Source organism: Triticum aestivum, chromosome 3B (assembly GCF_018294505.1).
Source record: "Triticum aestivum cultivar Chinese Spring chromosome 3B, IWGSC CS RefSeq v2.1, whole genome shotgun sequence".
NCBI lineage: Eukaryota > Viridiplantae > Streptophyta > Magnoliopsida > Poales > Poaceae > Triticum > Triticum aestivum.
This window is the reverse complement of record NC_057801.1, coordinates 509,948,574-509,975,058: the sequence shown is the minus strand read 5'-3', so window position 1 is coordinate 509,975,058 and position 26,485 is coordinate 509,948,574. Positions and strand designations below refer to the sequence as shown.

General features: G+C 45.8%; 1 protein-coding gene across 1 annotated transcript; it reads right to left on the bottom strand.

The window, feature by feature from the left end:
• Positions 1–22,029: 22,029 nt before the first annotated feature.
• On the bottom strand, positions 22,030–24,210 carry LOC123070630 (GATA transcription factor 12). The gene is made up of 2 exons (XM_044493909.1): positions 23,717–24,210; positions 22,030–23,233 (listed from the first exon to the last, which is right to left on the bottom strand). Exons 1-2 carry the CDS (start codon positions 24,008–24,010, stop codon positions 22,361–22,363), a joined length of 1,167 nt encoding a protein of 388 aa, XP_044349844.1. The 5' UTR covers positions 24,011–24,210; the 3' UTR covers positions 22,030–22,360.
• Between the last annotated feature and the right edge of the window lie 2,275 nt (positions 24,211–26,485).

Genomic DNA, 26,485 nt, shown 5'->3' with positions numbered 1-26,485 from the left:
GTTTTTGCATGTGTAAATCTGTCTTACACCTGTTGTATGTGAACGTTAGAATCTATCACACCCGATCATCACGTGGTGCTTCGAAACAACGAACTTTCGCAACGGCGCACAATTAGGGGGAACACTTTCTTGAAATTATTATGAGGGATCATCTTATTTACTACCGTTGTTATAAGCAAATAAGATGTAGAAACATGGTAAACATCACATGCAATCAAATAGTGACATGATATGGCCAATATCATTTTGCTCCTTTTGATCTCCATCTTCGGGGCGCCATGATCATCATCGTCACCGGCATGACACCATGATCTCCATCATCGTGTCTTCATGAAGTTGTCACGCCAATGATTACTTCTACTAATATGGCTAACAGTTTAGCAATAAAGTAAAGTAATTACATGACGTTATTCAATGACACGCAGGTCATACAATAATTAAGACAACTCCTATGGCTCCTGCCGGTTGTCATACTCATCGACATGCAAGTTGTGATTCCTATTACAAGAACATGATCAATCTCATACATCACATATATATATATATCATTCATCACATCCTTTTGGCCATATCACATCACAAGGCATATGCTGCAAAAACAAGTTAGACGTCCTCTAATTGTTGTTGCATGTTTTTACGTGGTTGCAATAGGGTTATAGCAAGAACGTTTCTTACCAATGTCAAAACCACAACGTGATATGCCAATTTCTATTTACCCTTCATAAGGACCCTTTTCATCGAATCCGATCCGACTAAAGTGGGAGAGATAGACACCCGCTAGCCACCTTATGCAACTAGTGCATGTCAGTCGGTGGAACCTGTCTCACGTAAGCGTACGTGTAAGGTCGGTCCGGGCCGCTTCATCCCACGATGCCGCCGAAACAAGATAAGACTAGTAGTGGCAAGTAAATTGACAAAATCTATGCCCACAACAAAATTGTGTTCTACTCGTGCATAGGAACTACGCATAGACCTATCTCATGATACCATTGTTGAAGATCGTTGCAGAAAATAAAAAAAATTCTACGCATCACCAAGATCAATCTATGGAGTCATCTAGCAACGAGAGAGATAGGAGTGCATCTACATACCCTTGTAGATCGCGAGCGGAAGCGTTCAAGAGAAGGGGGTTGATGGAGTCGTACTCGTCGTGATCCAAATCACCGAAGATCCTAGCGCCGAACGGACGGCACCTCCGCGTTCAACACACGTACGGAGCGGAGACGTCTCCCATGCCTTGATCCAGCAAGGAGGAGGGAGAGGTTGAGGAAGAGATCTCCAGCAGCAGCAGCACGACGGCGTGGTGGTGATGGAGAGGCAGTACTCCGGCAGGGCTTTGCCAAGCTTCTGCGGAGGAGGAGAGGTGTTGGGGAGGGGAGGGGCTGCGCCTTGGAGGTGTGTTTGAAGCCCTCCCCTCACCCCTCTATTTATAGGGGGAGGAGGAAGGGGGCCGTCCCCCTCTAGATGAGATCTAGAGGGGGGGCGGCGGCCAAGGGGGGGAACTTGCCCCCCAAGCAAGGGGGGTGCCCCTTTAGGGTTCCCCCCCCCCCAACCCTAGGCGCATGGGCCCAAGGGGGGATGTGCCCAGCCCTCTAAGTGCTGGTTCCCTTCCCTCTACGGCCCATGAGGCCCTCCGGGAGAGGTGGCCCCTCCCGGTGGACCCCCGGAACCCTTCCGGTGGCCCCGGTACAATACCGGTATGCCCCCGAACTTTTCCGGTGACCGTATTACAACTTCCCATATATAAATCTTCACCTCCGGACCATTCCTGAACTCCTCGTGACGTCTGGGATCTCATTCGGGACTCCGAACAACATTCGGTAATCACATACAAGTCTTCCTAATAACCCTAGCGTCACCGAACCTTAAGTGTGTAGACCCTACGGGTTCGGGAATCATGCAGACATGACCGAGACAACTCTCCGGCCAATAACCAACAGCGGGATCTGGATACCCATGTTGACTCTCACATGTTCCACGATGATCTCATCAGATGAACCACGATGTCGAGGATTCAAGTAATCTCGCATACAATTCCCTTTGTCACACAGTATGTTACTTGCTCGAGATTCGATCGTCGGTATCCCAATACCTCGTTCAATCTCGTTTCCGGCAAGTTACTTTACTCATTCCGTAATGCATGATCCCTTGACCAACCACTTGGTCACATTGAGCTCATTATGATGATGCATTACCGAGTGGGCCCAGAGATACCTCTCCGTCATACGGAGCGACAAATCCCAGTCTCGATTCGTGCCAACCCAATAGACACTTTCGGAGATACCTGTAGTGCACCTTTATAGTCACCCAGTTACGTTGTGACGTTTGGTACACCCAAAGCACTCCTACGGTATCCAGGAGTTACATGATCTCATGGTCTAAGGAAATGATACTTGACATTAGAAAAGCTCTAGCAAACGAACTACACGATCTTGTGCTATGCTTGGGATTGGGTCTTGTCCATCACATCATTCTCCTAATGATGTGATCCCGTTATCAATGACATCCAATGTCCATAGTCAGGAAAACATGACTATATGTTGATCAACGAGCTAGTCAACTAGAGGCTCACTAGGGACATGTTGTGGTCTATGTATTCACACATGTATTATGATTTCCGGATAACACAATTATAGCATGAACAATAGACAATTATCATGAACAAGGAAATATAATAATAACCATTTTATTATTGCCTCTAGGGCATATTTTCAACAGCTAGGGTTACACAGAGTCGGTTACACAGAAGGGAATCTACATATCTGAATTGCCAAGCTTGCCTTCCACGCAAAGGAGAGTCCCACCCGGACACGGGACGAAGTCTTCAATCTTGTATCTTCATAGTCCAACAGTCCGGCATAAGCATATAGTCCGGCTGTCCGAGGACCCCCTAATCCAGGACTCCCTCAACGGCCACTTGTGTGAGATCTGATAGAGATAATATGATAAGATAAATATTTTTGGTATTTTCATGATATAGATTGGAAAGTAAAAGATGCAAATAAAAGTAGATGGAAAACTTATATGATAAAAGATAGACCCGGGGACCATAGGTTTCACTAGTGGCTTCTCTCAAGATAGCATAAGTATTACGGTGGGTGAACAAATTACTATCGAGCAATTGGTAGACAAGTGCATAGTTATGAGATTATCTAGGCATGATGATGTATATAGGCATCACATCCGCAACAAGTAGATTGAAACGATTCTGCATCTACTACTATTACTCCACACATTGACTGACTCCTGCCTGCATCTAGAGTATTAAGTTCATAAGAACAGAGTAACGCATTAAGCAAGATGACATGATGTAGAGGGATAAACTTATGCAGTATGATATAAACCCCATCTTTTTATCCTCGATGGCAACAATACAATACGTGACTTGGTGCCCCTGCTATTACTGGGAAAGGACACCGCAAGATTGAGCCCAAAGCTAAAAACTTCTCCCATTGCAAGAAAGATCAATCTAGTAGGCCAAACCAAACTGATAATTCAAAGAGACTTGCAAAGATAACTTAATCACACATAAAAGAATTCAGAGGAGATTCAAATATTTCTCATAGATAAACTTGATCATAAACCCACAATTCATCGGATCTCGACAAACACACCGCAAAAAAGAGTTACATCGAATAGATCTCCAAGAAGATCGAGGAGAACTTTGTATTAAGATTCAAAGAGAGAGAAGAAGCCATCTAGCTAATAACTATGGACCCGAAGGTCTGTGGTAAACTACTCACAACTCATCGGAAAGGCCTTAGAGATGATGTAGAGGCCCTCCATGGTCGATTCCCCCTCAGGCGGAGCGCCGGCGAAGGCTCCAAGATGGGATCTCGCGGATACAGAAGGTTGCGGCGGTGGAAAGAGTTTTTCATGGTGCTCATGGATGTTTTCGGGGTCCGTGGATATATATAGGAGGAAGAAGTATGTCGGTTGACGCTCGAGGATGCCTCGTTCGCTTCTTGACGTCCACTCCAAGTCTCCCGGATTGCGTTTGTTCCAAAAAGATCACTTCCGAAGGTTTCATTCCGTTTGGACTCCGTTTGATATTCCTTTCCTTCGAAACACTGAAATTGGCAAAAAAACAGCTATTTGGGCTGGGCCTCCAGTTAGTAGGTTAGTCCCAAAAATGATATAAAAGTGTAGAGTAAAGCCCATAAACATCCAAAACATGTAATATAATAGCATGGGACAATAAAAATTATAGATACGTTGGAGACATATCATTGTGCTCCTCTTTTACTGTTGTTTGTGATGCCAATATACTGTTGTTGTGCACTTGTGCTCCTCTTTTACTGATGTCAATATATTGTTGTTGTGTACTTGTGCTCCTCTATTACTGTTGTTTTGCTGTTGTTGGTATCCATGGAGATCCCCATGGGGATCGGGTACCCGTTGTTAGCGGGCATGGGGACTGTCCCCCCCCCCCCTTGCGAAGGTGGGCGGGGCTAGCAGGGATCAGGGCAGGGATGGTGGCGGGCCCCCCAGTGATCCCCGTCCCCGTTGCCATCTTGAAACCCGTAGGGTCCGCACGCTTAACGTTCGATGACGATTTTGTATTATATGGGTTTTGTGATTTGGTGACCGAATGTTGTTCGGAGTCCCGGATGAGATCACACACATGAGAGGAGTCTCTAAATGGCCGAGAGGTAAAGATTCATATATTGGACGATGATATTCGGACACCAGAAGTGTTCTGGGGGTACCGGGTACATATCGGGTCACCGGAAGGGGTTCCGGGCATCCCCCCGACAACTACATGGGCCTAATGGGCCAAGAACAGACCAGCCCCTGGGGGACTGGTGCACCACATGTAGGCCAAAATAAGGGGGAAGGAAAGAGGGGAAGAGAGAAAGGAAGGGGAGCAATTCGGCCTTCCCCTTCCTTCTTCCTCCCTCCTCCTTCCTTCCCCCTCCGGACGAATATGGAAGGGGGGAGGCCGAATTGGGAGGCGCCCAAGTAGGATTCCACCTACTTGGGGCGCCCCTTGGCCGCCTCTCTGATACGTCTCCAACGTATCTAATTTTCCAAACACTTTTGCCCTTGTTTTGGACTCTAACTTGCATGATTTGAATGAAACTAACCCGGACTGACGTTGTTTTCAGCAGAACTACCTTGATGTTGTTTTATGTGTAGAAAAGAAAAGTTCTCGGAATGACCTACAAATCCACGGAGGGACTTTTCAGAATTAATAAGAATTTTTGGCGAAAGAATCAGGGCCCAGGGCCTGTCCACGAGACAGGGGGCGCCCCCCTAGGGCGCACCCCCCTATCTCGTGGGGCCCCCGGACCTCCTCCGACCTCAACTCCAACTCCATATATACCGCCTCGTGGAGAAAAAATCAGAGGAGAAAGTTTTATCGCGTTTTACGACACGGAGCCACCGCCAAGCCCTAATCTCTCTCGGGAGGGCTGATCTGGAGTCCGTTTGGGGCTCCGGGGAGGGGGATTTGTCGCCGTCGTCATCATCAACCATCCTCCATCACCAATTTCATGATGCTCACCGCCGTGTGTGAGTAATTCCATCGTAGGCTTGCTGGACAGTGATGGGTTGGATGAGATTTACCATGTAATCAAGTTAGTTTTGTTAGGGTTTGATCCCTAGTATCCACTATGTTCTGAGATTGATGTTGCTATGACTTTGCTATGCTTAATGCTTGTCACTAGGGCCCGAGTGCCATGATTTCAGATCTGAACCTATTATGTTTTTATGAATATATGTGTGTTCTTGATCCTATCTTGCAAGTCTATAGTCACCTATTATGTGTTATGATCCGACAACCCCGAAGTGACAATAATAAAGATACTTCTCGGTGATGACCGTAGTTTGAGGAGTTCATGTATTCACTATGTGTTAATGCTTTGGTTCGGTTCTCTATTAAAAGGAGGCCTTAATATCCCTTAGTTTCCACTAGGACCCCGCTGCCACGGGAGGGTAGGACAAAAGATGTCATGCAAGTTCTTTTCCATAAGCACGTATGACTATTTACGGAATACATGCCTACATTACATTGATGAATTGGAGCTAGTTCTATATCACCCTATGTTATAACTATTGCATGAGGAATCGCATCCGACATAATTATCCATCACTGATCCATTGCCTACGAGCTTTTCATATATTGTTCTTCGCTTATTTACTTTTCCGTTGCTACTGTTACAACTACTACAAAAATCCAAAACATTTATCTTTACTGTTGATACTGTTACCATTACTATCATACCACTTTTGCTACTAAATACTTTGCTGCAGATACTAAGTTATCCAGGTGTGGTTGAATTGACAACTCAACTGCTAATACTCAAGAATATTCTTTGGCTCCCCTTGTGTCGAATCAATAAATTTGGGTTGAATACTCTACCCTCGAAAGCTGTTGCGATCCCCTATACTTGTGGGTTATCAAGACTAATTTCTGGCGCCGTTGCCGGGGAGCATAGCTCTATTCTCTGAGTCACTTGGAATTTATATCTGTTGATCACTATGAAGAACTTGAAAGACGCTAAGACCAAGATTTTGCCCTCAACTACGAGGGGAGGTAAGGAACTGCCATCTAGCTCTGCACTAGATTCTCCTTCCGTTATTAGTAGGCTTGCGACACCTAAACCTGCTACTGCTATGAATTCTGATATGTCGCATGTTATTGATGATGCCACTTCTGCTATGCATGATGAAACTACTTCTGTGCGTGATACTACTTTGCCATTAGGTGAATTTCTTGATGAACAACTTGCTAGAGTTAGGGGGAATGAAAATATTGAAGACTGCTATTGATGATAGTGATGATGAACGTTCCCCCAATGATTATGTATTACCTGTTGTTCCTAAGGGTTATGTTATGAACAAAGAAGCTGCTGAAGCTATTCTTGCTTGCAATGATAGAAATGATCTTAAGAAATTATTAGCTAAATGGAAGCAGCAGTCTCTTAATGCTAGAATGAAACCCGATCCTACTTTTGCTACTTCACCTATCTGTGTTACTGATAAGGATTATGAATTCTCTGTTGATCCTGATATTATTACTTTAGTTGAATCTGATCCTTTTTATGGCCTTGAATCTGAAACTGTTGTGGCACATCTTACCAAGTTGAATGATATAGCCACCCTATTTACTCATGATGAGAAGTCTCGCTATTTATATATCCTTAAGATATTTCCGTTCTCATTAAAGGGTGATGCTAAGACTTGGTATAATTCTCTTGCTCCTGGTTGTGTGCGTAGTCCCCAGGATATGATTTATTACTTCTCTGCTAAATATTTCCCTGCTCATAAGAAACAAGCTGCCTTGCGGGAAATATATAATTTTGTGCAAATCAAAGAAGAGAGTCTCCCACAAGCTTGGGGGAGGCTTCTCCGGTTGCTTTATGCTTTGCCTGATCATCATCTTAAGAAAAATGAAATACTTGATATCTTTTATAATGGACTAACCGATGCTTCCAAGGACCACTTGGATAGTTGTGCTGGTTGTGTTTTCAGGGAAAGAACAGTCGACGAAGCTGAAATATTATTGAATAATATGTTGACTAATGAAAATAATTGGACTCTTCCCGAGCCAGTTCCTGAAGTAATTCCTGAACCAATTGAGCCAACTCCTGAGCCTATTCCTAAACCCACTCCGAAGAAGAGAGGTGTTTTATTTCTCAGTCCTGAAGATATGCAAGAGGCAAAGAAATCAATGAAAGAAAAAGGTATTAAAGCTGAAGATGTTAAGAATTTACCACCTATTGAAGAAATACATGGTCTTAATTTACCGCCTGAAGAACCACATTGTCTTGATAACCCGACACAGGTAGTAAAGGTAAATTCTCTCTATAGATATGATAAAGTTGAAATACCCTCTACTAAATTTCATAGCCCATGCTTAGATGAATTTGATGACTTTATGGCTAGACAAGAAAGTTTTAATGCTTATGTTGGTAGAGAGTTAAAGAATAATGCTTTCGAGATAGGACGCGTAGGTGATAATCTGGCTAGAGTTAAAGATGAACTTCACCACGTTAGGAAATATGCTTCTATGGTTGCTACTCAAGCTGAGCAAGTGCTCAAGGCTCAAAATGATTTGCTTGATGAATTGAATAATAAAAATGACTTTGCCGTTAGAGTGGCTACTAGAACTGGTAGAATGACTCAGGAACCTTTGTATCCTGAAGGCCACCCTAAAAGAATTGAACAAGATTCTCAGAATAATAATCTAGATGTTCCTAGTTCTTCTAAGAAGAAGAAAAAGAAGAATGATAGGACTTTGCAAACTTCTAGTGAACCTAATGTAGAAACACTTGAGAATCCCAATGATACTTCTATCTCTGATGCTGAAACACAATCTGGAGATGAACATGAACCTGATGATAATGCTAATAATGATGTTCGTGTAGATGCTCAACCTAGTAATAACAATGATGTAGAGATTGAACCTGCCGTTGATCTTGATAACCCACAATCAAGAAACCAACGTTATGATAAGAGAGATTTTGTTGCTAGGAAGCACGGTAAAGAAAGAGAACCATGGGTTCAAAAACCCATGCCCTTTCCTCCTAAACCATCCAAGTCAAAGGATTTTGAGCGCTTTGCTGAAATGATTAGACCTATTTTCTTACGTATGCGCTTAACTGATATACTTAAAGTAAATCCTTATGCTAAGTATATGAAGGATATCATCACAAATAAAAGGAAGATACCGGAAGCTGAAATTTCTACCATGCTTGCTAATTACACTTTTAAGGGTGGAATACCAAAGAAACTTGGAGATCCGGGTGTTCCAACTATACCATGCTCCATTAAAAGAAATTATGTTAGAACTGCTTTATGTGATCTTGGAGCCGGTGTTAGTGTTATGCCTCTCTCTTTATATCGTAGACTTGAATTGAATAAGTTGACACCTACTGAAATATCTTTGCAAATGGCTGATAAATCAACTGCTATACCTGTCGGTATTTGTGAGGATGTGCCTGTTGTGGTTGCAAATGTCACTATCTTAACGGACTTTGTTATTCTTGATATTCCCGAGGACGATAGTATGTCTATTATCCTTGGTAGACCTTTTCTTAATACTGCAGGGGCTGTTATTGATTGCAACAAAGGCAATGTCACTTTTCATGTTAATGGCAATGAGCATACGGTACACTTTCCGAGGAAACAATCTCAAGTTCATAGCATCAATTCTATTGAAAAAGTTCCAACTATCATTTTTGGAGGTTTTGAATTTCCTCTCCCTACTGTCAAGAAAAAGTATGATATTCTTATTGTTGGGGATTTTCATATCCCCGTTGAGGTAACTTAGTGTTATTCGAAATTTCTCCGGTTCCGTGTTATTCGGAATGAGTTTGTTAACAAGACTTGATCAACCTTGTTAGCGGGTTCATTTTGATGATCACGAGATGGATGAAACTAGAAGGCACAACCTTCTGTACCCTCTTTTTACTTTCTGTTATTTAGATAAATAAAGCAAAAATAGTATTATCCGTCTGTTTTCTGAATTATCCGTGCAATAAAAAATAGTCCGAAAATAAAAGTGCTCCAAATGCCCTGCAAATTTAGTATGATTTTTTCTGGAATATTTGAGGATTTTAGGCACTGAAAACACTGCAGGAGGGCCAAGCACCAGGCCACGAGAGAGGAGGGCGCCCCCCCTGTAGGGCGCGCCCCCTGTCTCGTGGGCCCCTGGTGGCTCCCCTCCACTTATGCCAGCACCCACACACTCATCTTCTACCCAAAAAAATCCCCATCCAGCTCAAGCACGAGTTCTAGCTCGTTTTGCTGCGATTTTCGATCTCTTAGCTCAAAGCTCCATTCACAAAACTGCTTTGGGAGATTGTTGCTTGGTATGTGACTCCTCTGTTGGTCCAATTAGTTTTTGTTCTAGTGCTTTATTCATTGCAAATCCTTGCTGTCTTGGTGACCCTGTTCTTGAGCTTGCATGTTAAATTTTTGAGGTCCCAAGCAATTCCAATGCATGATATGGGTTCTAGGCACTTGTAGGAGTAGTTGCTATCAATCTTGTTTAGTTTTATGCACTTTTATTTTGAAGTTACTAAAATTTCAGAAAATGTTGAGGGAACTTTTGAGGGGCTCTTCTAGCCAAAGCTCCCAGGAAAAACAAGCTAAGGAGAAGGAAAAAGCCAAGTATAATCTTCCTCGCTTAGCGGAAGTACGACCATGTGAATGGCCATGTGATGATTTCTTGAAAGAGGCTGGAATTCATGAAGACTTTTATGCTTTAATCGAGACTGCAGGCCTCACCGGTTTCATCAACGACCGAATCAATCAGTATCTCTTACTCACCAATACTTTCATGCAAAACTTTTATGTTTATCCTAAGAAGTCACCGCCTGAAGTATCATTTTATTTATATGACGAGTTCAAAGAAATGTCTCTACGTCATTTTTGCACAGTATGTAGGATACCTTATGAGGGAGAACTAGAGGAACCTCATCGTGAAGATGTGGCTGGCTTTGTTAATATTATTGATGTAGAAGAGCCAAAGAAGGGTTCCGAAGCAAAAGTCTCTAGCATACACTTTCCAGTTTTACACTACTTTGCCATATTTGCTAGTAGATGCTTGATCGGTCGTGGGAATAGAGGAAACCTGAGTGTTCCTGATATTATCATTCTTCAACATGCTTTGCTTTGAGACAATAGTTTTAATATGGGTGCCATCGTTGCTAAACGGCTAGCCCTTAATCGTACAAAAGGCCCCATATTTGGAGGTATCTATGCTGCACGTCTTGCTAGACATTTTCAGATACCCATTAGGCACCATGAGGAAAAGGAGACAATATTACCTCCTCACATTCTAGATTACAAGAGCATGGTAGCACATAAGTTTATTGTTGACAACGAAGATAGGATGCTCCTGTATAAACTTAGATTCAATAAGAAACACTTTGAGGTTATTATCTTGCCTGCACCTCTGTTGTTTGATTTGCTTGCAGAAAAATTCCTTGTCACACCGGAGGCGGTAAACATTCGTCGAGCTCAAGCTTTTACTCCAGAACCTGAGCTGGACCCCTATCGTGCATCATCTGTCCAGTGGGATCCGGAGATGACCAACCAGTGGTATCCTGATTACACCTCTCATTACACCGGAGAGAGTAGCGGCGGTCCTTGGTATTAAACCAACTTAGGCCAAAAGCCTAAGCTTGGGGGAGTACGTATTTCTCACTCACTTTACATTCATGTTCACACACTAGTCGTCGGTGCTCATACTCTTTCATTGTATTGTCCATGCTAGTTTAAATTCCTTTTTCTAGTTTTCTTCTTGTGTGTTTGATAAACCTTGAGAAAAACCAAAAAAAATTAGTTAGTTTAATTTCCTTGCTTGTAGTAGAAATTAAAATGAAAACCCAAAAAGATTTCTCGTTCTTCTTTTACTTGTTGGGAGATTTCCCGTGTAAATAGTTTTATTTTCTTTCTTTTGGGGGTCGAGAAGACCATATTGAAAATGCTTAGTGGCTCTCATATGCATGATTGTTTATTATTTAGAGCCCATATTACTTGTCTTCTCTCTTGAGTTGAATGCTTGCAGATTCCAGCTTAGTCCAATGCACGTACACTCTTATTATTATACACATCGTTCGGTCGTGCGAGTGAAAGGCAATAATGATGATATATGATGGACTTATTGGGATGATAAAAGCTGGTATGAACTCGACCTCTCTTGTTTTTGTAAATATGATGATTCATCGTTCCTGAGTCAGCTATTATGAAGTAAACATATTTGCAATGACATTTAGAGATTATAGTTACTTGTGCCATGCTTGATTAGCTATGAGTTATAATGGTTTACCTTGCGTGCCAACATGCTATTAGAATGATTATGATGTGGTATGATGGGATGGTATCCTCCTTTAAATGAATTGAGTGACTCGACTTGGCACATGTTCACGCATGTAGTTGAATCAAATCAACATAGCCTTCACGATATTTATGTTCATGGTGGATTATATCCTACTCATGCTTGTATTCGGTGTGAATTAATTTTAATGCATGCTTACGACTGTTGTCGCTCTCTCAGTTGGTCGCTTCCCAGTCTTTTGCTAGCCTTCACCTGTACTAAGCGGGAATACTGCTTGTGCATCCAAACTCCTTAAACCCCAAAGTTGTTCCATATGAGTCCACTATACCTTCCTATATGCGGTATCTACCTGCCGTTCCAAGTAAATTTGTATGTGCCAAACTCCAAACCTTCAAATGAAATTCTGTTTTGTATGCTCGAGCAGCTCATGTAACAACTAGGGCTGCCTATATCTTCCATGCTAGGTGTGTTATTCTCAGAGGAGTGGACTCCGCTCCTCATTCACGAGAAAGGGCCGGTAACCGGGATGCCCAGACCCATGATCCAAAAAGATCAAAGCAAATCAAAATAATTAAACAAAACTCCCCCAGGGCTGTTGTATGTTGGAGGCACTCGTTGTTTCGAGCAAGCCATGGATTGATGCTTGTTGGTGGTTGGGGAGTATAAACCTTTACCATTCTGATTGGGAACTGCCCATAATGCATTTAGTACGGAAGATACAGCCATCTCATAGGTGTTGTGTTGACAGCAAAAGTATGCCGCTCAAAATGTTATTCAATCTCTATTTTAAAATCGAGCTCTAGCACCTCTACAAATCCATGCTTCCCTCTGCGAAGGGCCCATCTATTTACTTTTATGTTGAGTCATCACCCTTCTTATTAAAAGCACCAGCTAGAGAGCGCACTGTCATTTGCATTCATTATTACTGGTTTATATTGGGTATGACTTGACTGGATCTCTTTTACCATGAATTACAATGTTTAGTCAGTCCTTGATCTTTAAAGGTGCTCTGCATTTATATTTTGCGGTCTCAGAAAGGGCTAGCGAGATACCATTTTATTATATCACGTTATGATTGTTTTGAGAAAGTGTTGTCATCCGAGTTTTATTATTATGGCTCGCTTGCTGATTATGCTATTGATATGAGTAATTGTGAGACCTATGTGTTATTGTGAGTATGGTTAGTTCGTAATATTTGCTAAAACTTGAATGCTGGCTTTTCATGTTTACAACAACAAGAGCAAACAGAGTTTGTAAGTTTTTCTTTATCACTTTCAGTTTATCAACTGAATTGCTTGAGGACAAGCAAGGGTTTAAGCTTGGGGGAGTTGATACGTCTCCAACGTATCTACTTTTCCAAACACTTTTGCCCTTGTTTTGGACTCTAACTTGCATGATTTGAATGAAACTAACCCGGACTGACGCTGTTTGCAGCAGAACTACCATGATGTTGTTTTATGTGTAGAAAATAAAAGTTCTCGGAATGACCTGCAAATCCACGGAGGGACTTTTCAGAATTAATAAGAATTTTTGGCGAAAGAATCAGGGCCAGGGGGCCCAGGGCCTGTCCATGAGACAGGGGGGTGCCCCCCTAGGGCGCGCCTCCCTATCTCGTGGGCCCCCCAGACCTCCTCCGACCTCAACTCCAACTCCATATATACCGTCTTGGGGAGAACAAAATCAGAGGAGAAAGTTTCATCACGTTTTACGACACGGAGCCGCCGCCAAGCCCTAATCTCTCTCGGGAGGGCTGATCTGGAGTCCGTTCGGGGCTCCGGAGAGGGGGATTCGTCGCCGTCGTCATCATCAACCATCCTCCATCACCAATTTCATGATGCTCACCGCCGTGTGTGAGTAATTCCATCGTAGGCTTGCTGGACGGTGATGGGTTGGATGAGATTTACCATGTAATCAAGTTAGTTTTGTTAGGGATTGATCCCTAGTATCCACTATGTTCTGAGATTGATGTTGCTATGACTTTGCTATGCTTAATGCTTGTCACTAGGGCCCGAGTGCCATGATTTCAGATCTGAACCTATTATGTTTTCATGAATATATGTGTGTTCTTGATCCTATCTTGCAAGTCTATAGTCACCTATTATGTGTTATGATCCGACAACCCCGAAGTGACAATAATCGGGGTACTTCTCGGTGATTACCGTAGTTTGAGGAGTTCATGTATTCACTATGTGTTAATGCTTTGGTCTGGTTCTCTATTAAAAGGAGGCCTTAATATCCCTTAGTTTCCACTAGGACCCCGCTGCCACGGGAGGGTAGGACAAAAGATGTCATGCAAGTTCTTTTCCATAAGCACGTGTGACTATCTACGGAATACATGCCTACATTACATTAATGAATTGGAGCTAGTTCTATATCACCCTATGTTATAACTATTGCATGAGGAATCGCATCCGGCATAATTATCCATCACTGATCCATTGCCTACGAGCTTTTCATATATTGTTCTTCGCTTATTTACTTTTCCGTTGCTACTGTTACAACTACTACGAAAACCCAAAAACCTTTACCTTTTCTGTTGCTACTGTTACCATTATTATAATACCACTTTTGCTACTAAATACTTTGCTGCAGATACTAAGTTATCCAGGTGTGGTTGAATTGACAACTCAACTGCTAATACTCAAGAATATTCTTTGGCTCCCCTTGTGTCGAATCAATAAATTTGGGTTGAATACTCTATCCCCGAAAGTTGTTGCGATCCCCTATACTTGTGGGTTATCACTCTCCTCCCCTCCAACCTATATATATGGGGGGCACCGCTAGAACACACAACAACAATTGTTAGCCGTGTGCGGCGCCCCCTCCACAGTTTACGCCTCCAGTCATATTGTCGTAGTGCTTAGGCAAAGCCCTGCGCGAATCACTTCACCATCACCGTCACCATGCCATTGTGTTTACGAAACTCTCCCTCAACACTTTGCTGGATCAAGAGTTCGAGGGACTTCATCGAGCTGAACGTGTGCAAAACTCGAAGGCGTCGTACGTTCGGTGCCTGATCGGTCGGAACAAGAAGAAGTTTGACTACATCAACCGCATTGTCAAACGCTTCCGCTTTCGGTCTACGAGGGTACGTGGACACACTCTCCCCCTCTCATTGCTATGCATCTCCTAGATAGATCTTGCGTGAGCATAGGAATTTTTTTGAAATTGCATGCTATGTTTCCCAACAAGCCAAAGTTTTGCTTCTCACTGTAAGCTCCACATACATTAGACCTTTGGCTTCAGTTTTCTCTTTCCCTTCAAATCCATTAAGCACCATGTTGGTCTTTATTAACTCTTCGTCGTGCAACCCCAATTTTTTGAAGACCGAGTATGGCATAAGATTCACCACAGCACCACCATCAACAAGCATTCTAGGAACCGGCGATCCATTAATATGACCTTTAAGAAACAATGGCTGCAAGTGTGTCACCGGTTCTCTTGGCTTCTCGAATATAGCATTTTAGGACAAAAATCCAGATGAGCTACTTCCCCTTCTTCATCTACAACAAGAAACTCGGCAGGTAAGTAATACATCATATTGATATCCATACCTTCATGGACTGGTCTAGGCTCATAATCCACCATCTCATATCCTTCTTCAGGTGTATCTACCAATTCTGAAATCTGTCCAAGTGAAAGGCAAGTGATAGGTGTTGCGGACGATGTAATATTGTTCACATCCTCCTCCTTTGGTGGTGTAGGTGCCGCTGTGATAGATGTAGAAGCCATGTCCCAGAGGTACCATGTCCCGGAGGTAATTAAAACTTTTGTCCCTTTGTTCCTCGGCCTCTTATTCTGCCATCTCTATACTCCTTAACCTCTGTAGCTTCCTCTTTTGTGTCTTTGTTAGCCCTCGAGGACACCACTTTGGCTGAATGTATTTAGGGTCCCTTTGCTTTGCTTGGCTGGTGCTTGCTTCATAATCATTAGCCGAGTGCTTTGGCGTGATAGCAAGTACCGGCTCAGTCGGGTTGTTATGCACAGTTGGCTGCCGTATTGTGAATGTTTTGGTGCCCAAGATGAGTGAGTCGGCATCGACTTTTTCCTTACCTTTTCCTGACTCAACAGCTGCAACACTTGGTGACTTAGGATGCCACACTTGATTGCTGGCCCATTTTTGATTATCTTGCATTGGCCGATTGACACCATTGCTTAAACGGCCTCGAATGGGGTAAGAAAGCCTCTCATGAACGGGCCTTCTTGGTTTTGGCCGCCCCAGATGAAATGCATATGGGACCATTGGGGGCTGTCCCCATCCTCCATTTAAGTCTCTCATGTAGTATGGCACATAGGGGGGTGGCACCAGCCATGGTCATGTGCCCATGACCCATATGGCCTTGTGTGATGCTAAAATTCTTGCCTCCGGGGCAATCTTGAGCGCTTAAAATTTGATGACCATTTAGAGCTAGAACTGGTCGCTTGATTGGCATATTTGGACAACAACACATCAAAAGTTGACTTGATTCTCTTGCGCTACACTTTAGCTTCATTTGTCTTCCACTTGCCAACCTCTGGACTCTTGGGCTTAACAAATTTGATATGAGTGTTCTCTTGCACTTGTGGTTTCCCCTTGGGTGTAGGATTCTTTATGGTGATCTCAATTACCTCCTTTCCACCGGGTTGCTTGTCAAGCACATCTTGCCTCCCCAAGACCTTGTCGCCTTCCTTTATTTTCCTGGGCTCACCAATGACAACATTGTTTTTATTAGCTGATTCGGTTATGTTGGGACGAATTAACATCTTCTTCCCCTCCAAATCCATGGTGTTAATTGGGAAGGGCCGCCTACCAACTTGCATCTCAGAAAAAATCAATTGTCCGTCATTAATGGCCAATTGTATCTGTCGTCAAAAAACATCACAATCATTAGTAGCATGAGAAAAGGAATTATGATACTTGCAATAAGCATGCCATTTTAGCTCTTCAAACGGCAACGACGGTAAAGTATGAGATATTCTAATAATCTTATCTTGTAGCAAAGCATCAAATGTTTTATAACATTTAGCAATGTTAATAGTAAACTTCATCTCTTCATCGCGATTCTTATGAATCGGTTTCAGATCATTGCACATAAATGGTTTGGCCTTAGACGGCCAAATAAATTCAGTAGCATAAATATCACCCTCATCGTTCGAGTGCTCACTATCATACTCAACCATATTCATCTTAGGACGATCAGTTTTATACCTATGCACCTCTTTAAGATCTTTGCTTCGACTTTCTTGAGGCAAAGCCCTTTGTAAGACTTGGTTGATACTTGAGAACTCATGGCCTTCCAACCTTTCTCTAATGTTAGTTCTCAAAAAACTTAGCACGAGATCAACCAAGTCTCTTTCACTTATCACCAAACTATAGCACCGGTTTTTTATATCTCTAAATCTTTTGACATAATCAGAAACTGATTCATCATGCTTTGCTTAACCGATGTAAGATGGGATAGTTTAAGCTCATTGTCACCACTGTAGAAGTGGTCATGAAACTTTTGCTCTAGGTGAAACCATGTACTAATAGAACCGGGTGGTAACGCAGAAAACCACGAGCAAGCAGTATCGGTTAAAGATAAAGGAAAATAACGTACTTTCCACTCGTCTCATGAACTTGCCTCACCTAATTGTGCCAAGTACTGACTAACATGCTCCCATGTAGTCTTTGTTCCCTCGCCGCTAAATTTAACAAAATCTAAAACTTTACATCCGGGAGGACATGGCACGACATAAATTTTTTCTAGATATGGTATCCTGGAAATTCGTGGTTTTGGTAGTTCAATCCCACAATGCTCTCGGAACACCCTAGGCATCTCCTCTTTGACATTAGCCAAAATATCACTCGTATTGAGCGGCGTTGCGTGTGGTTGTGGCGCATGGTGAATATGATTTCTAATAGCTGGTATAGTGCTAGTCGAAAGAGATGGTGGTGTGTATGTTACCATAGTTCGGCAGCAATCCACTTGGACTTGTCGAACCGTAACCTAGCCACATAGTTGGATTCATCGAACTTGGTATGTTCATGGAAGGACTAAAGGGTGGAGCAACAAGTTGGTTCGTCTGACTGGGATAAGAATTCAATGGCATAGGCGGCGCCGATGAAATAGGTAAAGTTGGACTAAAGTTTTCTACGTCAGCAGACATACTACCACTACCATTAGATGATTGAGGAGTATTTTTTCGAGCAGTATTATTGTCTATGATAGCTTGTTAAATAAGATCATTATTCTGAGCAATAAGAGTAGTAATTTCAGTCGACTGTTCAGGGAGAAGATTTTGCTTACAGCCGGTTCTACCCGCTCATTGTGAAGAGGAGGAAACTTGATTTCTTCAATTGAAGTGATATTGCCTTGGCGATCCCTTTTGAACTTAGCAAGGAAATCCTACATCTCCTTCTCTTCACGCTCCTTCTTGTACTCCTCATAAGCTTGGCGATGGTCTGCTGATAATTCCTCAAAACTGGGCTTGATGATGTTATCGACATCCACTTCAGATGGCTTGGGAAGATTGACCATGAGTGGATGATGATGATTGCTCTTTGATCCCCAGCGGAGTCGCCAAAAAGTGTGTTCGCACACAAACATGTCACCGTGTACCCTCGGCGTCGAGCGCGATTCGCAAGACACGTCGGCGAAAAAGGCTCACCGGAAGCGCGATATGCAAGACAATCCGGCAAGCGCTTTTGAAGACCCGAAACCCCACGCGGCCGGGAGAGACCCTGTCTGGACGCACGGCGGTGATGGGCTGCCCTAGGTCCGTTCACCTGCCCCTAGGACTTTGTAGATTGAAGCTCTCCGAAGCGATGAACACCGACGAACGAGAAGCAGAAAACTAGGGTAGGAGATAAAAGTTTGTAGATGGGTTTTGCGATTGTGTGTTGTGTTTTCAATCGGCCGTCGGCGCTCATGTATATAAGAGGCAGATGGACTTCCCGTGCAAGGAATGGTTAGAATTCACGTTCAAAACCCTAGTTTTGGTCCAAATCGGAATCCAAACTTTCCAAAACTGCTCGGTTTATAACCTGGCTGACACGTTGCGGGCCACTTTTGAGGCAGTAAACGACCTCCGATGAAAATGCATCTAAGGCATGTTTATTCGTTCCGAGGAGACAAACAATTTTCGTGTTGAACGTTTTCTGATTAGAGGCCATCTTCAGGGCTAAATTGCTCGCGCGAAATAGGTAATTATTCACGCAGCTCATTAGACATACTCACATGTGTGTTTGGTCCCGTGCGTCATGTTTTGCTCACTGCAGGTCGGGCTGTGCGGGCTCTAACTTTTGCATACGACCTCGGATTGAGACGATATTTATATCAAAATCAACCGTTTCGACGAGGCGAATACAATTCATGTAGATCAGTTTTCCATTTGAGGCCATCTTGAGAGCGTAATCAGCCGAACAGTGTTCTAGATAGAAAATCCCAGTACTTCGAATACAACTTCGGTCTTAGAGACGAGATATTGGATGGCTATAGCCCAAATATCAAAGTTTCTCCTTTTTTATCATACATAACTTTCTCACTTTGAACACTTTTTCATTTAAGGCTTTATTAATTATGTTTTTGACCATGCCAAAATCTGATGTCAACAGTGACTGCGTTGGATGACAAACTGCATTCAGATAGCGCGGTCCAGACGGGTTAGCTTTGAAGATGCCCTAACGGTTCCTCTTCATCGATCGTGATGGAACGGAAGGCATGGAAGCACGTCACAGACCTTGGCGGAAACCAGGAGAAGTGTGTGTTGCTAGGCGTGAGGCTTTACAGTTACGTGCAGAGCCTTTTTCTTCCCCGAAGCAAAGGAAGCGTACCTACGTACGTGTTGTTTCCTCTGCTGTCGTGTAGAGGACACTCTGGAAACATCCTTTATTTTCTTTGTCGAAAAGTGAGGGAATGAGTCGAGCAGAGCTCATCCTCGCGAGTACCGACACTACTACCTTTGCTTACAGAAAGGTCGACCAAGGGTTCTTGCACTGCTGGCCGTATACCACCACCTGAATAAGATCGATCGTACGCGGTTGCAATCCTGTGAACTGTCTCGAGTTTTGACCGCTCAGTGCGATTGGGGCCGTATTCAAATTGTACTGGAGAGTGCAGAAACCAAATTTACCGGTATGCTACTACGTATACTAGCAGTAGTGGAGTACTCAAAACAAAAGCAGGCAGGCAGGCCGCAACTCGACTGAAGAGGATGGAAGCAATTACAGCAATCAAGGTGAAGGTGGCGATGCATAGCTTGTTCTCGCCTGCCTGCGGTGCGGGGCAAGGCAACCGTCCGCATCTGCCTTGGCACCGCCGCGGCCCCACCCAAAAGCCGCCCCCGCCGGGGGGTGCAAGCGGGCAGAGTGGGTGCTCTCTCGCACGCGCACGTGGCCGCACGTGCCCGGAGTCGTGAGCCGCACTGTTCTGCTCACCTCACCTCACTCGCCGGCGACCAAGGCGGGCAACAAGAGGTGAGCTAGCTGCACGGGGGGGCAGCACAGCAAAAGCCCGCGGCAACGCTTGCTACCCCGGCCGGCCACGGCGCATGCATGCATGTGAGCCGGGTCGACTCGAGTCGACACCCCCCACTACGCTCGCCCGCTTCGCACGCCCCTTCCCGCTTAATTAACTCGCAGCGAATCTGTGCTCCTTGATCCCTCCATCCATCCATCTCGCCCCGACGCACCTCCCTCTCTCATTAGTTTGGCTAGTGATTTGTTTGTATATCGAGTCTAGAGGAGAGGGGCCGTGGCATTGACCGCACAAGCTGCCAGCGTGTACGTCAGTACGTACGTGCGTGCAGAAGATGCGCGCGTGAGCCAGCTTTGATCTGTGCAATCCTGTCTTCCAATGTACTCCCTGTGACAAAGTGAGTATAAGCCGAGGAGCAGACAGAAGCATTGTGACGATGTGCAATGCTGGTGGTTTGCTAGCAAAATTACCGTGCACCGTCGTTGCTGCTGGTGGCCAAGGCGCAGGCGTTGGTGCTACCGAGGCCGGGGGCACATTCATGCTCCGGCGCCAGGGGAATATTCAGAGGTGGTGATAATTTTTTGTCAAACCGGATGAATGAATTGACGCGGCAGTAGCGTAAGCCCAGCACCCGATGGCAGGATAAATAAACGTTCGTTCCAGCATCTGGATCGCCAACGCCTGCCTGCGTGTCTGGGATCACGAGGACGCAAATATTGTACTCCGCGCTGGGGCGCTCCCGTCAGAGTTTCAGAGGCTCTCTCTGTCCCGCTCGTAGCAGCTCCAGTATTCTACTCTATCTATCTCGGGTTTCTCTATTGCCACCCCCATGTGAGCCACCGCGCGTCGCCGGGCGCCCTGCCGCCCCGATCGCCCGTTTTATATGCCCCTCCACTTGTCGCCGGCTGGTGGCACTGAGCGGTGAGCGCCAACATGCCCTCGCACTTCCACTGCTGCCGAATTACCTCTCCCGCTCGCCAACGGCGCTGCACTTATTCAATGTTCATCCATTACGTACATGTACATGCGTACGGGCCTGGTAAAACGCACGCGGTAACTTTCGTTTTCCAGGGCCGGTGGGCGGTGGTGACCGTGCTCTCTATAAGTAGAGACAAATGAGTGCATACGCCAGCCAGCGTCGTTGGAGTACGGTGGCCTGCTTAGTTTCTGGCATTGTGCTGCCCTTCTGACCTCTGACGACGGTCAGTGTTGGTTACGGCGAGGTAAAACGAAGCTTCACTTGGCCACTTGGGAGTGGCAAATCCAGGCGAGGGGCTGTGAATGACCCTACTTATCCGGAAACCCTCTCCACGGAGAGGTGGTACCCCGCGCTAGGTGCAGCCTGCAGCAGCGCAATGATGAACCCTAGTTACCCCCAACACCACCACCACCACCAGGCAACACCTACAGGCCAGGACCAAAGGAGGACGCTCTGATTGGATCCAACGAGTGAGATGGCATCTTTTTTTCACGCGAGATTCTACTAATGATCACGTGTGAGTGAGTTCCGACGGACGGACTGATGGAGTGATGGTGGGTGGGCAATGGCACTCTCGCCGCCTCCTCCTTGAGGTAACTTTGCATGTTCGGTTGCGCACACAACATCTGTGACATGAGTGCACGCATGGCTGCTGCAACTGCAATTGCATGCCAGAGCGGAGGGAGGAGCCATGAGATTCATCCTTGCGCATCATACTCATACCATGCCAAAGCTATCTAGAGATTGCATGAACGGGAGTTATCTCGATCGAACAATTGGCCAAAAAGCTTGTTTTCATATTCTAGCTAGGCGCAGAAAAAGAAGCAAAAGTCGAAATGAAAAGTATTTGTATTACAAAATGCTAAGAGATAAAAGGACTCAACTCCCTAGAATTAGTTTCTGAGGGGTAATTAGGAGTGAACTAATCAAGCGGGAAACTGGGCAGGATCACAAACTAAATCGACACGAAAATTTCGAGCTCAACAAAAAGCACACAGGCTAACCAAACGGGGTAGAGAAAACTGGGAAAATATAACTCCTAATAAGCAAACATTTGCAGTTCTTCCGATATTCCCGGCTCTTGGGGTTTTAGCTGCTTTTAATTATTATTCCTGGGCTAAACTGATCAGTTCTAATAGACTGACGACTCGTCTAGATGAGTTGCTGCCGGTAGTCCGTCCCTAGGTGGTGGTGGATCAAGAAGTCATCGCCACCGCCGAGGATGGGCGGCGCCGCCGGCCCGTCGAACAGCAGGTGGCTCTCCATGTGCATTATCCTTCCGACGCCGCCGGCGACCGCGTGCTGCTGGAGCTGCGATGGCTGGTGGTAGTGGTGCATCTCCCTCTGGCGGCGGAGCTCCAGCACCTTGCGGTGGGAGTTGGAGTGCCTCGACGTCACGAACGTCGGGCTCGCGGCAGGGCGGTACTCCGGCACCAGCCGGCCCGACTTGTAGCGCACCCCGCACGCGTTGCACAGCGTCTTGGGGCCCATGGGCCCCGTCCTCCACTGCGGCGTCTTGTCCGTCTCGCAGTGCAGGCACCGCCGTCCGTCGTTGGCCGCCGCCGTGACGCCCGACGGCGCTGTGGGCGAGCTCACCGACTGAGCCTGAGCCTGCGCCTGCACCTGCGGCGGCACCTCCTTCTTCTTTGCCGGCTTGGAGGGCTTCTTGACATGGAATGCCTGGGCTGAGACGCCGGACTCTGCCGGCGAGATGGCCATGGACGCCGGGGACGGCGGGGAGGCCGGGGCCGGCGGGAGAACGAGCAGGCGGGACGACCAGTTGCCCGGCGCAACGCGGGAGCGCTTGCTACGGGCCTTGGCGGGGACGGGGCCCTCCGGCAGGAACATGCCGGGCTGCGCCGTGGCAGCGGTGGCCGCCGGAGCAGGTGGTCCGTTCGCCGAGGGGAAGCCCCCGGAGGGGATGCCGGAGATGAGCTGCAGCTTGTGTAGGTCCTCGGTGGCGAAGCTCTCCTCGCCCTCGCCCATGTAGTTGGACAGCCATTCCAGCTCCGCCAGCTGATCGTACTGCGCACAATTCACATCAAGTTTAGTTAGCAACAGCTCATGCATGCGTGTGAGTTTGCTTCGTTTTGAGAACTCTATAATTATTAAGCTAAAAACTTGGAAAGCCACTCGAATTCTTGTGCGTATATGGAAGCGTCCAGCTAGCGCTGAACGCGAAAGCTGCTATTTTTGGTAGTGTGCAGTGCCACTTACGCGTGGCAGCTGTTTCCTATTTCGGTTACTCTCTGTGCGAGACAAAACTGCATTCATGCGTAATTGTGGAGGATAATTTTTGGAGTGGTTTAATTGCGGAATATATATTGTGAAATCAGTCTTAAATATCCGTAGTATATGCAATTTTCCATGGAATTCCCTCGTGTAAATGGAACATATTAATAAGGACGGAAAAAACGTAAAGTCGTTCAGTTAATTAGCGCAGAAGAATTCCGCGAACAATTGATGATGCCAAAAGGAGTACAACAGAAGGATGGATGGAGAATTTACCGGCTCGCAGAGGCCGCCGGAGAAGTCGCCATCGGCGAGGCCGGAGAAGGAGTTGCTGCAGCTGTCGAGGGCCGTGACCGTGGACGAGTCGGCCGACGCGTTCCCGAACCCGGCCTCCTGCTTGACGACGACGGCGGCGGCGGAGGCGGAGTTGGCCGGCAGGAACGGCGCCTCGCCAACCCCTTCCTCCTCCTCCTCGTCGTCGTCGCACGGCAGCGCGAGGAGGTCGTCGACGACGAAGAGGTCGGAGCCCTTCTTGTCGCGGCCGTAGTAGTCGGGCACCGTCGCCTCCATGGCCGCCGCGAGAGCGGTAGGCACCGCAATTCTCTATCTGCGGCGGGGCAGTGCGTTACTCGGCGCTTTTTTGTTTCGTTTTGTACGTGGGCTGCGCGAGGGGAGCGGAGATAACGCGAGGGGCGAGAGGGGGAGTGCTGGTAGTAGTAGTAGGGTTTAATTGGCGTGGAGCTGGAGGAGGGGGAGGTCAGCTGTAGGGAACGATTCTTAAGGAGTAAATAAAGCCAAGAGCAGCGAGAGCCACTGAGGCATGCACCACCAACAGTGCCCCGCGCGCCCCACCCTCCGGCCCCGGCCCCGGCCTACCCAGCAGTAAAAGCCACAGCCGGTTGTTATCAGCAGCAGTAAAACTTATCGGATTCGAAGGTTACTTGGTAATCCCAGCAGCCTGTTTTACGGTTTATCCTCGCCTCCGCCAAGTATATTCTTTGCTGCCTGCGCTGCGCGCGCCGTGCGAGGCACCTACTGCTAGGTACAACCGCGGCTGGACTGGAGTTTCACGTCGCGTCTGGCGACGCAGGTGGATTTTGTGGGGTGCCGTCAGGTCACGTGGTGGTAACTCTCTCTCTCTCTCTCTCTCTCTCTCTCTCTCTCTCTCTCTCTCTCTCTCTCTCTCTCTCTCTCTCTCTCTCTCTCTCTCTCTCTGCTTCAGGGTTGATCGGGATTGCCGTTCGCTCCGCGCCCGTTTCCTTGGAACCTGCTGCGAAGCTTCCTTTTTTCACCGTACGGGGAAGGTTTGCAGTCCAGAAAGAGGACTTCAAATCGTAAACTACTCCAGCTCGGAGGGTATTCGCGTCGCAAACTGCCCCGGTAGACCAGCGTCGGTTTTACTTGCCAACTCAACTGAACTGAACTTTGGGAAACGGTGAGCAAGAGGAAATAACAGGGGAGACGCTTGTCTTCAGCCGTCCGATCGCATGCGAGGGATCTGCCGCCTCCTCTGTGTGACACTTTCCCTTTGCGTGTCTCTTTCTATAACTTTTTCTGCAATGTCACGTGTTGCAAAATTTGCTTCCACAAAAACACCCGTGTTGCAAAAGAAATAAAGACGAAGAAGAACTGTAAATATTTTCTGCAACATCATTCGTGTTTTAATTTTTTTTTCCACAACGACACCCATGTTGCGAAAATAGTGAAGAAAAAAAAATCTGCAACATCACCTATGTTGCAAAAAGTTTCTGCAACATAAATTTTGTTTCAAGAGGGATTCTGCAACACTACCGCCATTGCAATGATGAGGACATTGTTAGATGACGATAGCTCTAGATCTAATGGTTGCTGAGGCGACAGATCTTTTAAAAAGATTCGCCGGCCAACGCATATCGCTAAATAGATGAAAAGTGAAAGTATGTTATAGGCTAAGGTGGATACAAAATCTTGCTCTTTCAAGACCTTTTCATTAATGAAATGCAGATAACTCGGCAAATTAAGGGCATCTCCACTCTCTAGGGCTCTTGGGTACCTGGATGACCTACTCCTTCCACAAGTTGATCTTGACTCTGACCCTGACGATAAGGAAGTAGGGTTTCTGTGTCCGTCATCAAACCCTAAGGCGGGAAACTATGGCCGGAAACTATGGTGGCTTTCGTGGTGATGGGCGATTTAACGAAGAGGAAGATAATTATTAGTATAGGGGAAGGGACTTGGATGATGATAGATCTAGGAACCCTAAATTTTCATAGATGAAGGCTTTGAGCAGAGGAATAGAGATGGTGGAGTTAATCCGAATAAGGGGTCCCAGGATCGTCGAGTGTCTGCTTTTGTTCAGGGGCTTGCACAATATGTCAATTAGATATCTTAGGATCAGCGAGCTGTTGGGGACACATGTAATTCTTCTCAGGCGACCGTTGCTCGTGATTCAGAATCAAACAATAAGATGATAGGTCCGATGCAACAACAACAGTGGTTTGGAGCCCTGCTAGCACAACTTACTCAAAGCAGTCAACATGCAACTTCATCCTGTTGGAAATATGCCCTATAGCCAATAATATTGTATTATTATATTTCCATTGTTAGGGCATTTCCCGCCTTAGTGTTTTGGTGATGGTGACAACTCACCTTGTGGTCTAATCGTGTGCCAAGTTCTTTATGTACACTTTGTTTGGTACAAGACGATTAGGCATTCCCTCCGGACGAAAAAAAACGAAGACGGTGTTTTCTACGTGTTTATTTCTTTGGTCGTAGGAAACCCGTACTATTAAGAGGGAATCCACATCGGAAGGTATTGAGTGAATCAATGCACGTACGCATTCCTTTTCCACCCACCGCATATCCTTCCATTCGAGGAGAGAGAGGTCCTCAATCTCTTAACAAGCAGTGTTTTTTACTCCCCCAGCAGTTGTACCGCTGGGCCGAGCGGTTGTACCGTTTGGCCGGTACGCCCGGTGCAACTATCGCCCCAAGGGTCATACCCTGGGGTTGCTACTCCCAGGATGTTTTCCAGCGGTTGTACCATTGCCTCCGGGTGGTTGTACC